The following is a 13,459-nucleotide window of genomic DNA, read 5'->3' on the forward strand; positions in this document are numbered from 1 at the left end:
CCCTTTCTATCACTGGTTCAGAGTCACATGTTTGTGATTGTATGTACAGTATTTATTTCCCAGTTTTTCTTTTATGTTACTTAATATCCGATGAGTTAGAGTTCGACACCCATCAGTCCTGTGATGTGTGAAAATTCAAACCCATTCTCCCTCCCACTCACCCGATGTTCCTCTCCGCTGAACTGATTCTCGGCCGTTAACGCCAGGCTCACTCTGTGCACCCCTCCTTCCATCGCCTGCTCCAGCCTGTCCCGGTAGAAGTCCGTCAACTGCAGCAGCTGGAAATCGTTCCAGCTTGCCAGGAGCTCGGTGATCACTGTGAAGCACAATGGGGAAAATAAATAAATTATTGACTCCATATTGGGCAGCAATCTTCACTCTGGAACCTAAAGATCACCAAATACAGTCCAAAATATATATGTGGGTTGGAAGGAACGGGCTTGGGCTGGGGGTGGGTTTGATTTGGGAATGGGTATAGGTCCATCTGTTGAAGGTTTCTCTTTCGTGTCTCTGCGAATATACCTCTCTGTTTGGAAAGGACTCTGCTTATTGCTGAGAATACAGTAACCCATCAGCATCACTCTCTTCCTATTGCCCATCACCACCGCTTTGCTCTGAGTTACTGTCTGCCTGCCTGGTCAACTCCTTCCTCAGCCAATCTCTGGGAATTCTCACAAAATGCTGGAGGTACTCAGCAGGTCAGGCAGCATCTACGGAGGAGAATAAACAATCAGTGTTTCAGGCCAAGGCCCTTCATCGGACTGGAAATGAGGGGACAGAAATTCTAGATATTGTCACATTACTTTCTATTCTTTGTGGTCCTGATCCAAAACATCAAATGCTTATCCCCCTCCATGGTTGTTGCCTGATCTGCTGAGTTATGCCAATATTTTGTGTGCCTTTGTGTTGCCCAAAACTTCCAGCATCTGCAGAATGTTTTCTGGAGTAACTCACTAATATTGTGAATTGCTAATATTGAATTAAACCCAGAGACACAAAGTCTAGGCAATATTTATAAATTAAAATACTTCACCAACATACCTGTGTCCTTTCCCGATGCTGACGTCACTGGAACTCCTCCCTTGCCCGCTCCTTGAGCCATTCTGAGGACACGTGTGATCAGCTTTTGCCGCTCTGTAACAAAACAAAATTTAACAGAAGGGTCAAACGTTAATGGTGGTTTAAAGGAGAACACTGTTTTGTTTTTAAACTGAGGCAGACACTTCCAAAGATCTTGGGCCTGTCCACTGAAACCTTGACACGACATGATCCATATAACCATATAACAATTACAGCATGGAAACAGGCCATCTCGGCCCTTCTAGTCTGTGCCAACACTTACTCTCACCTAGTCCCACCGGCCCGCACTCAGACCCTCCATTCCTTTCCTGTCCATATACCTATCCAATTTTACTTTAACTGACAATACCGAACCTACCTGTACCACTTCTACTGGAAGCTCGTTCAACACAGCTACCACTCTCTGAGTAAAGAAATTCCCCCTCGTGTTACCCTTAAACTTTTGCCCCCTAATTCTCAAATCATGTCCTCTTGTCCACCTGCGCCCATCCATTTCCGCGCTCTCCATGGATTGTACAGCATGCCGGGACTTTCCGAGGTGTCTACTCGCTATATTGCAGACAATTCCCTTTTAGGAACCAATCTTCTGTCCTGGACCGGGAGTGATGTGTCAATGAAAAGGAAAGGCAGGCTGAGCAGACAGCGCCCACTGCTTTGGCCCTCCTACCACTGGTGGCGCTGTGGACAACAGTTACAGCAGTGTGGGTTGAAACATTTCTGCTGACCAATGAGACAGCTACTCCTTTCGTCACAGATTACTCTGATTACACCTGATTCTCACCGTCTCCTTTCACTTTAACATCCCCTGGCATTGACACTATGGCAATACATGGTTGGAGTTTATATAGAAACACTCTCACATTCTGTACAATGCAATCTCACCCATAGCATCCTGACATCTTTTCCATAACCACGACATTTTCTCTGGCATGATTTTAAGATCATTATTATCACCTAAACCCCGGTCAAGATTTCTTTGAACATTTACTGGCTATTACCAGATTGTTACATCGCACCTTGTTAACCACAATGTAGACTTGTCATACATAGAAAACAGCAAGTTGGCAAAACATCTTTAACATAAATAAAACAAAACTGCTGGAGTTATTCAACAAGACAGAGAGTATGTTAATATTTCAGGTGGAAGACCCTGTATCAGAGCTGAGCCTGCGTGTAGGAGCCATGTATCTGTTCTCTATCTGCATTGTAGTCTGTGTTGCGTCTTAATGATTTTTTTTTGTTTCTCAATCTGTTCCAAAACACTGTGTGCCTTTCCATTCACTACACCAGTCCCACCCTGGTCTGACTGTCCAAATGACCCAACTCTTACTTGTTCAAGTTGAAAACCATTTGCCATTTCTCAGACCATTTCCATAACTATCCAAGATGTCTCTGAAATTCATTGTAACCTGTTGCAATATCAACCAGACTCCCGAATTTAGCATCAAACTTGCTGACTGTGCCATGTCAAGATTTCTTTGAACATTTACTGGCTATTACCAGATTGTTACATCGCACCTTGTTAACCACAATGTAGACTCGCCATACATACAAAACAACAAGTTGGCAAAACATCTTTAACATAAATAAAACAAATCTGCTGGAATTATTCAACAAGACAGAGAGTATGTTAATATTTCATATACAAATCAATAGCATGAATAACGTATTAACGAGGTATCGACACTGATACGCACGTCCCACTTGTCAAAGGCCTCCATTCGCTAATCCATCTTCACTCATGACCCTCTTCTTCCTGTCATTGAACCCGGTGAGAATCCACCTCACTATCTCCCCGTAAATCCCACCTGACCAAACCTTCCTGATCAGCTGCCATTCATGATCTTGTTACAGATTTTACCAAAGTTCAGATGAACATATTTACTGCCCTATTTCATCTATCCTCATAGTTAGCTCTTCAAAAATCTCCGGAATACTTGACAGACATGACGTCTCACTGGGCGGTGCAGACAGCAATTTCCCTATAAGCAATGTCCATCCGCCCGAGACTTCAGCTTCACTGCAGACTGAGGAAATTCCCATCCCAGCTGTAGAATTACCAACCTGGACTGAAGCCCGTATACTGCCAGTTCCATATCCTCAGAGTCACCGGCCCAGTATTATCACCCATACAAAGATGCTTTGTGCCGGTGATTTCCCGTGCTGTTCCTGCCATTTCTGAGTCACAGACTAAGGCGGAACTGGAACCTAATGACCCTCTGCCGGGGTCGTGAGAGGATGCGGATACACTTCAGCTTGTCTCTGATCACAATGTCATTGCTGTGTGGGATCTTGCCCAGCACAGCTGGCTGCCATGTTTCCCATCAGTGTAACAGGAACAAAATGTAAAATTCTAAAGTAGAAAATGCTACTTTATAAAATGCTCAGTACATCAGACTGCACCTCTGAAAGGAGTAATGGTGGAAGACCCAATATCTGAAATGGGACTGTCCAAGATGCTGTCGATCTGCTGGGAGTTTCCAGTATTTTCGTTTTCTTACTTTAAATTTCCTGCAACTGTAGTTTTATCCCACCTCTTCATTTTAATGCACAGATGGTAACTGATTACAAAACATCAGCAACACGCTAAAATATAAATGCCAGCCCATCCCGACCAGTTTGTTAGTTCTGAGTTCATTCAGACCCTGGTGTAACACATCCCATACAGTCAATGCTCACAGCATCCTTTCCTCCCGCTATCATTCTGTTACATTTGCCCCTGAGGCCACTATCTCTACGCTGAGAGGCGGTGACCAGAGAGCGATAAAATGTGCATCTCTTCTTGCAGCTGTGGCGGGCCGTTACCCTGGAAACGGAGGAAATGGCTCACCAAATTTAACCGAAAAAGGAAATAACAAACTCAACATCAAATGCTATGAATTACATGACAACAAAGATTAACACTGCAGCCATTTTGTAATGGGGAAACTAAAATTGAAATGGCTGTTTTTTCCCTGCCACGTGCTGTGTTCATTAAACCACTGGTATTCCTAGTTATTAAAAAGAAACAATCCTGGAAAAGGTGCAAAACAAAACTTCACAATGAAGACAAAGTTTAGAAGAAAGATTGCTGAAATATGTCATTGCGGCAATGGGATACATTCTGAAAAGAGGTTGAACCATATGATTGATATATATCACTGGGGTGATGGGATACAGACTGGACAGAGGTTGAACAGGATGGTTGATATATATCATTGAGGTGGTGGGATACAGGCTGGACAGAGGTTGAACAAGATGTTGATATATATCATTGAGGTGGGGTGATACAGACTGGACAGAGGTTGAACAAGATGTTTGATATATATCATTGAGATGATGGGATACAGACTGGACAGAGATTGAACAAGATGGTTGATATATATCATTGAGGTGGTGGCATACGGACTGGACAGAAGTTGAACAAGATGGGCAGGGAATGAGCAGATTGACTAGGTGGGAGAAAGAATAAAGTGCCTTCTCTGATGGTCCTCTAGCAATAAACAGATACCGAAATCATAGTGCACACTACTTGATAACAGATTCAAATATAACAAAGCTAGAACAAACAATACGAACTTTGGTATATGCCCTTTTCTACTCTACAAGCTGTATCAATGCTTCGCAGAAAGTATCCCATCCCGATACTCCACGTCTTCATACGGCTACTGCTCTTCCTTTAACTGAATGAAATAGCGGAGAACTTCGCCTCCCATCGGGGCGAAGATAAAGCAAAACAGAAACATGCCACCGGGCTCAAGGACGGTGTCCATTCTGCTGTTAGAAGCGAACAGCGTGATGAGTGGACTCCTGACCTCACAGTCTAAATCGATGTGACCTTGCACCACATATCTACCTGCACTGCACTTTCTCTGTAACCAGAATGATTTGTTTTTCCTCAATGTACTGCTGCAATGTATTGATCTGTGTGGACAATACCGGAGACACGATTTTCACTCTACCTCTGTACATGGAAAACAAAATAAAGATTCCCCATTTCAATCGTGTGGGAATATTAGACAGCCTGTGTTGCTCCTTTGGAAATTCTGGAGGGAGTGTACACATTTCCGAGAAACCCAGATAAATGAACAAGACTTAATTCTCGCATTAATAGGGCCAGATATCGAGAAACACTGTCAGCATTTCGGCCAGTCGTAGTAATGGAAAGAAGATGGAAATAAACTTCCCAGTCCCCCGAGAGGACGTGAGAGATCTGGATCTCACTGTCCTGACTGAACGGGGAAGATGAAACTACTCATACACGTGGAGGAGTCTCCCGAGGGTGCGATTACTCTGTTGAACCCTCGAGTCTGCAAGAACACAACGGGCCGAACGGCCGCTTCCAGTGTGATGGATATATGTAAAACAATTATCGATCCAGGTGAAGTTTGGATCCGATACCTGGCCGGGTGACGGAGGTAAAGTTTCCCAGCTACAGCTGAACAAATGGCTTTAGTCCCGGCAACACCACCTCATCCCACCCCTGGGACCCGAGCAACAGGGACTGAGCGGCAGCTCATCTCAGACTATTCGGTGTGAAGGTCCCTCGACCCGGTTAGGATGTGTCCAGGAAGCGGGACTGGGCCTCCAGTTCGAGGAAGCTAATGGGACTCACTGAACAACATGAGGTTTCCCCTCTCGGCATCGGCCTCAATACCCAGCGATGGGAAATTGTCAGTCGCGTTCACCCCAGTGACCGGCCTCAGTACTCACCAATGGGAACTTGATCAATTTGCCCCACGGACAGTGATCCGACTACCGGCTCCTTCCCACCCTCCCCAACTTTCTTTATAGGGCTCCCTGCTCCCTCCCTCTTCAGTCCTGACGAAGGGTCTCGGCCTGAATCATTGACAGTTCGTTTGCACGGATGCTGCCCGACTTGCTGAGTTCCTCCAGCGTGTTGTACGTGTTGCTCTGACCCCAGCATCTGCAGAGTTTATGATGATGGCTGCTCTCCTTCTCAGCCACATGTTTCTACTCAATTCCTTCATTCTGCTGATCTCTGTTTCCCTCCAGTGAACAGGCAGGTGAATCTCTAAAATAGATACCCTCTCAGCTCTTTGTTAATACTCTATAGAATTAAATTTCATCTTCTGCTGCCCCTTGTTGCCCAAAACACTCATGTTCCACCCCCTGTTACTATTTTCACCTTCCACCTCCCCCCTGACCTGGATCCGCCTCTCACTCCCCAGCTCTTGCACCATCCCCACCCCTCACCTCTTTTCTCTGACTATTTCCCGTCCACTCTCAGTCCAGAGGGATGAGGTCAGCCGGAAATGTTGACGGTCCATTTCCCTCCACAGATGCTGCCCGACCCACTGAGTTCCTCCGGCAGTTTGTTCTTTGGTCTGTATAACCCGTGTTAGTATGGGGATCGGGATTTTACACCATATTCCAGGTACAATCTCAACAAAGCCTAAATGTTCAACACTCCTTGGAGCTCTGGTGGTCTGTTACCCTGGTGATGTAGGAAGCAGAACTAACTGGAAAAGGAAATAAGGAACTGAACCTCACATGCTCTGAGTTTCATTATGACAAAGATGAATACTGAGCTCTCAGCCATTTTGTAATAGGGAAGCTAAAAATCCAGTGGCTGTTTTAAATCTGTCTCGAGGTGCATGCAGTAAATATATTGGTAGTTCCATCTCTACAGAACTTACAGCAGAGCAGAAGCTGATCCAAAATCAAACACGTTGTTGGATGTGGCCTATCTGTTCCAAATGTCAACTGTGGGATATTTACAAAGGGCATCACACAATGCATTCAAAGGCAATACGAGTGAATCTGCAGATGCTGGAGATAAATTTAAAAAAACAAAATGCTGGCAGAACTCAGCAGGCCAGACAGCATCTGTGGGAGGAGGTAGTGACGACGTTTCGGGACGAAACCCTTCATCAGGAGTGAAGTAACATGGGATGGTCGAGGGGGGATAAGAAGTGGGGGGAGGGATAAAGTAGAAAGCTGGGAAGTGATAGGCTGGAGGGAAATTGGATAGGGGAATGGTGGAGAATTATGGGAAATAAAAGCGAAAGAAAGGCAGGGCTGGGGGGAGAGATTATAGTGAGGGGGAAAGAGAGAGAAAGAGAACCAAAGAGAAACATCTCTCCCCCAGCCCTACCTTTCTTTCTCTTTTATTTCCCATAATTCTCCACATTCCCCCTAGACCATTTCCCTCCAGCCTATCATTTCCCAGCTCTCTACTTCACCCCTCCCCCCACTTCTTATTCCCCCCTCGACCATCTCATGTTACTTCACTCCTGATGAAGGGTTTCGGCCCGAAACGTCGTCACTACCTCCTCCCATAGATGCTGTCTGGCCTGCTGAGTTCTGCCAGCATTTCGTGTTTTTTTTTTAAATTTCACGTTTCATGTAGTGATAACCATGAAGTTTCCTTCTTTGTTTAATTAAGTGGTTAAAACTTTCGTCACATTCCTGTGTCTGCAAATATCTTCTAACTGCGATCAACCCCCGGCATTGATACAGGTGGACTTCAGATCCTGCTACTGGACAGAATGATGAAAGGGAAGTTCCTCAGATACAATTAAATGGATTGAGATTGTGACCTCAGGTTCCAGACTCCCCTACTGTTGAAATCATCTTGTCCCCATCGACTCTATCCAGAACATGGGATTTCACTGAGCTTGCTGTTCCCAGAGTCACCATCCCTCCATCGATAATAAGAGCAGAGACTTATCTAATTTCCGTTAATGCCCCTCCTCCCCTTCTTACCCCATCCCTGATATATAGATTTCCCCCCTCCCTTTTTTCTTTCTCTCTCTGCCCATACTCTGCCTGTTCCCCATCTCCTTCTGGTGCTCCCCCCCCCCACTCCTTTCTTTCTCCTGAAGCCTCCCGTCCCATGATCCTTTCCCTTCTCCAACTCTGTATCCCTTTTGCCAATCACCTTTCTGGCTCTCAGTTTCACCCCACCCCTCCGGTCTTCTCCTAACATTCCCCCTCCCCCCACTACTTTCAAATCTCTTACTATCTTTCCTTTCAGATAGTCCTGACGAAGGGTCTCGGCCCGAAACGTCGACAGCGCTTCTCCCTATAGATGCTGCCTGGCCTGCTGTGTTCCACCAGCATTTTGTGTGTGTTGTTTGAATTTTCAGCATCTGCAGATTTCCTCGTGTATTCCTCATACATATAGCCTTTCATTCCAGAATCACTCTTGTGAACTTTGTAAACAACAACTGTAATGAGCACATTCTCATGAATAGCAGACAATGTGGTAGTAGGATAAATTATTGGGAAAACCTGTTATTTCCTCCCCGCCCCGAAAACAGTTACAAAATAACATCTGAAGATCAGCGTGCTCATCTACGCATGAAGCCGTAAGAGATGGGAGAGATCTTCAATGACATCTCTGTGCCTGTGTTTACTTGGGAGACAGATAGAGACTATAGAAATGACGAAAGCCAGTCAGGTCACGGATTGTGTACGGATTACACCACAGGAGTTTGCCGCCTTGAGGAGAATTAGGATGGATAAATCCCCAGGGCCTGACAAGGTCTCCCTCGGACCCTGTGGCAGGCTGGTGCAGGAGGCCTGGCAGACACGGATGTTGCTGTCATTTAAGGAACTGAGTTACAGCGGCAGTTTGAACAGATTAGAAATTGATAACCTGAAGCACAGGAGAATCAGGAGAGATGCTCGCAGGGGTTCCGAACCATTTTCTGCTATGCTGAACGGTGGGGCCTGCGGACCCCAAGTTGGGAACCCCTCCTAGAGCATACAAAACCTATAATGGTATAAATAGGGTGAATGTATGTAGGCTATTGCCCATCGGGATTGGTGAAGGCATGGATTTGGGCCGAAAATTTAAATATTTAAGGGGAATTTGAGGGGGAGCGTCACTGAGAGGCCGTGATCACGGAGCGATAAAGATCTGCAACAATCCTTGCAGCTCTGGTGGCTTGTTACCCTGGAAACGGAGGAAGTGGCTCACTAAATTTAACCGAAAAGGGAAATAACAAACTCAGCATCAGATGCTGTGTGTTTCATCATGACAAAGATTAACACTGCAGCCATTTTGTAACGGTGAAACAAAAATTGTAATGGCTGCTTTTACCCTGCCGCCTGTTGTATTCAATTTAATCTCTGGTATTTCTAGCTAATTAAAAAAAAAACAATCCTGGAATAGGTGCAAGACAAAACTTCACAATTGAGACAATGTTTAGTAGCGAGATTGCTGATATATATCATTAAAGTGATGGGACGCAAGCTGGACAGATGTTGAACAAGATGGGCAGGGAATAAACAGATAAAACCGGGAGGGAGATGAAATCAAGCAATACACAGATACTGAAATAATAGTACACACTGCTAGATAACAGATTCCAATATAACAAAGCCAGAACAAACAATAAAAATTGTGATATATGTCCTTTTCCACTCTACAAGCTTTAGCAATGCTCCACAGAAAGTATCCCATCCCGATGTTTCTCATCTTCATACGGCCATTGCACTTCGTTTAAATGAATGAAACAACAGAGAACAGTGGACACAGCTGAGCACATCATAGAAGCCAAACTCCCCTCCATCGACTCTGTCTATATGCCCTGCTGCCTCAGTAAAGCAGCCAACATAATGGAAAATCCCCTTCACTTCTCAGTCTTCGATTGGGTCGAGAATTAAAATAAAACAGAAATGTAACACCAGGCTCAAGGGCAGTTTCCGTTCTGCTGTTAGAAGCGAACTGAATGTTCCCCAGTGTGATGAGATGGACTGCTGACCTCACAGTCTAACTAGATGTGACTTTGCACCATATATCTACCTGTACTGTACTTTCTCTGTGACCATAATGATCTGTTACACTCTGTTATTGTTTTACCTTATATCACCTCGATGTACTGTTGTAATGCTTGACCTATGTGGATGATGTAAAAGACAGGACTTTCACTGTACCTCGGTTCATGTAAAAAAAACAGATTCTCCATTTCAATCGTGTGGGAATATCAGACAGCCTGGGTTACTCCTTTGGAAATTCCGGAGGGAGTGTACACAATTCAGAGAAACCCAGATAAATGAAAAAGACCTAATTCTCGCATTAATAGGGCCAGATATCGGGAAACACTGTCAGCATTTCGGCAAGTTGTGGTAATGGAAAGAAGATGGAAATAAACTTCCCAATCCCCCGAGAGGACGTGAGAGATCTGGATCTCACTGTCCCGTCTGAACCGGAAAAGATGGAACTACTCATGCACGTGGAGGAGTGTCCCGAGGGTGCGATTACTCTGTTTAACCCTCGAGTCTGCAAGAAAACAACGGGCCGAACGGCCGCTTCCAGTGTGCTTTAAAACCATTATCGACCCCAGGCATCGATCCAGGTGAAGTTTGGATCGGCTACCGGGCCGGGTGATGGAGGTAACGTTCCCCAGGTACAACTGAGTGGATGGATTTAGTCCGGGCATCACCACCTCATCCCGCTCCTGGGACCCGAGCAACAGAGGCTGAGCGGCGGCTCATCTCTCCGGCGGTTCGGTGTGAAGGTCCCACAACCCGGGCCACCACCTGCAGGTTGTGTCCAGGAAGCGGGACGCGGCCGCCCGATCGGGGAAGTTAACGGGACTCACTGAACAACATCAGGTCTCCCCCCAGATGCTGTCGGTCCCGTTCCCTCTCAGGTCTGGCCTCAATGCTTACCGATGGAAACTTGATCAATTTGCCCCGCAGACAGTGATCCGACCCACGGCTCCCCGCCAGCGTTCTGCTTCAACACAGAAAGGAAAGAAAACCACCACCCATCCGGGGACTGTGAGGGCGGGGGCAGGGCTTCGGAAGCAAACACCCGCAGATGTTTCAGATCTGCGTTTGAAATGGGAGCGAGAAGTTGATCACGTGATGAAGGAGGTTCTGCCACCTGAAGCGGTCTCACACGCTGCCCGACCTACCTGCCGGATTTTACACGTCATTTCATATTTACACTAGCTACATTTATAGTTTTTCCCTCAGTTGCTTCGCCGTCCCCGCAGCTCCACCTTCTGGTTCTCAGAGTTACCGGTTCGATTCTCATCCCGGTCCCATAGACAATTCAGTCCGAAACTGGAATTGTGCTGTTTTCATGCAAATCAGTTCTATATTTACAAACACAAATTCCTATTAACATTCCTACAGGACTTCACTGGAACACTGAAACATCAAGTGAGAAACAGCAAGAGCTGGCCATTCGGCCCCTCTAACCATCTACAAGATAACGGCTGCTCTCCTATCTCAGCCACATCTTCCTGCCTGATCACCATTTCCTCGATCCCTTCGGTCTCCACACATCTGCCGGCCTCTGTTTTATGAGAAGATGATCATTGATCTTCATCGTCCTCCAGGAATCAGTCTGGTGAATTTCTAAAATAAATACTCTCTAACCACTTAGATAATCCTCCATGGAATTAAATACCATCTTCCGCAACCCCGTCTTGCCCCGACTACTCTCATTCCACACCTGTCACTATTTCCACCTTCCCACCTCCCACCTCATTTGGACCCACCTCTCACTCCCCACCTCTTGCCCCGTACCCACCCCTCACCTCTTTTCTATGATAATTTCCCATGTACTCTCAGTCCAGCGGGAGGTTCTCGGCCCGAAATGTTGACGGTCCATTTCCCTCCACTGATGCTGCCCAGGTGTTACCTCACCTGGAAGGACTGTTTTGGCCTCTGAATGGAGATGAGAGAGGATGGGTACGGGTAGGTGTAGCACTTAGGCCTTATGCAGGGATAAGTATGTGGAGGAGGATCAGTGAGCAGGGATGAATGAACAAGGGGATTGTGGAGGGAGTAATCCCCGTTGAACCCTGTTTGTGACGTCCTAAACAGATTTGCATAAATCCCATCCCTACATTCATTAGTTATCTATCTATTACAACATAAACATCATATATTCCATACAGTGACTGCTCACGGCATCCGGGCCTCCACACCGGCTCCTGAGGCCACTGAGCGGTAGTGACCAGAGAGCGATAAAAATGTTCAACACTCTGTAGCTCTGGCGGGCTGTGACCCTGCTGATGGAGGAAGTGGTTGAGCAGAACTAACTGAAAATAGGAACTAACAGACTCGATCTCATACTCCCTGAGTTTCATTATGACAAAGATGAATACTGAGCTCTCAGCCATTTTGTAACGGGGAAGGTAAAATTCTAATGGCTGGTTTAATTCTGTCTCGAGGTGCCTCCAGTAAATCTGTTAGTAGTTTCATCTCTACAGAAATTCCAGAGGCGCAGAAGCTGTTCCAAAATGAAAGCACATTGTTGGATGCGGCCTGTCTGTTTCAAATGTCAACTATAGGATACTTACAAAGGACATCAGACTGTGGTGATAACCATTAAGTGTCTTTCTTTGTTCAATTAAGTAGTTAAAAATTCCATTATATTCTTGTGCCTGCGAATAACCTATAACTACGATCAACCCCGGCATTGATACAGGTGATATTCAGATCCTGCTACTGGACAGAAGAATGGAAGAGAAGGTCCCCAGATATAAATAAATAGATTGAGATTGTGATCTCTGATCGTAGACTCTCCTACTGCTGGAAATATCTTGTCCCTGTCACTCTATCCAGTCCTCAGAATTTCATTGACATTTCTGTTCCCAAGTCACCACCCCTCCATTGAGAAAAGGTCCAGAAACACCAACTTTCCCTCAAACGTAAAACTTTTCATTCCAGAATAATTCTTGTGAAATTTGTAACCAATAATTCTAATGATCACATTTCCACGAATAATAGACAAGTTGGTGGCAGGATAATTTATGGAGAGAAACTGTGTTTTCCTTACTGCCCTGTTATCTTTCACAAGATATCTATGCATGGAGCCGAAAGAGATGGGAGAGATTTTCAACAAATTCTCTGTGCCTGTGTTTCCTTGGGAGACAGGAAGGGACTGTGGAAATGACGAAAGCCGGCCAGATCATGGATTGTGTACGGATTACACAACAGGTGCATGCTGTCTTGAGGTGAATTAGGATGGATAAATCCCCGGAACAGGGTAGAGGCTGCAGGAGACCTGCCGGACACGGATGATGCTGGTATTTAAGGAGTAGAGTTACAGGGGTAGGTTGAAAAGGTGAGAAGCTGATTCCCCGAAGCACAGGAGAATGAGGAGAGAAGCTAGCAGGAGTTCCCAAACTTTTTAAGACCGTGGACCCCTACCAGACTGGCGGGACTGTGGACCTCAGGTTGGGAACCTCTGCTAGAGGTAAACAAAACTATGTTGGTAGAAATAGCGTGAATAGGTTTCGCCCCAAATGTTCGGTGTGCTCATGGGGTTTGGGGCAAAAAGTGGAATATTTAAGGGGAATCGGACTAGGAACTATCTCACTCAGAGGGTGACACGAATGCGGATGCCGGTGTCAAATGTGGTATATAGGAGAAGTTTGTATGGTTACATGGATGAGGGAGGTATTGA

At 45.7% G+C, this 13,459-nt stretch overlaps 1 protein-coding gene across 1 annotated transcript in view; it reads right to left on the reverse strand.

The window, feature by feature from the left end:
- Positions 1-12,170, reverse strand: part of LOC140723609 (NACHT, LRR and PYD domains-containing protein 3-like) — a 54,487-nt gene extending 42,317 nt beyond the window's left edge. The window contains exons 1-4 of the mRNA XM_073038176.1: positions 11,957-12,170; positions 10,705-10,866; positions 1,042-1,134; positions 162-316 (exon numbers count right to left, since the gene is read on the reverse strand). Of these exons, the coding sequence (XP_072894277.1) occupies positions 162-316; positions 1,042-1,134; positions 10,705-10,866; positions 11,957-12,170 (624 nt within the window). The remainder of the gene's footprint in view (positions 1-161; positions 317-1,041; positions 1,135-10,704; positions 10,867-11,956) is intronic.
- Between the last annotated feature and the right edge of the window lie 1,289 nt (positions 12,171-13,459).

The sequence above is a fragment of the Hemitrygon akajei genome, unplaced genomic scaffold (assembly GCF_048418815.1).
Source record: "Hemitrygon akajei unplaced genomic scaffold, sHemAka1.3 Scf000120, whole genome shotgun sequence".
Classification (NCBI taxonomy): domain Eukaryota; kingdom Metazoa; phylum Chordata; class Chondrichthyes; order Myliobatiformes; family Dasyatidae; genus Hemitrygon; species Hemitrygon akajei.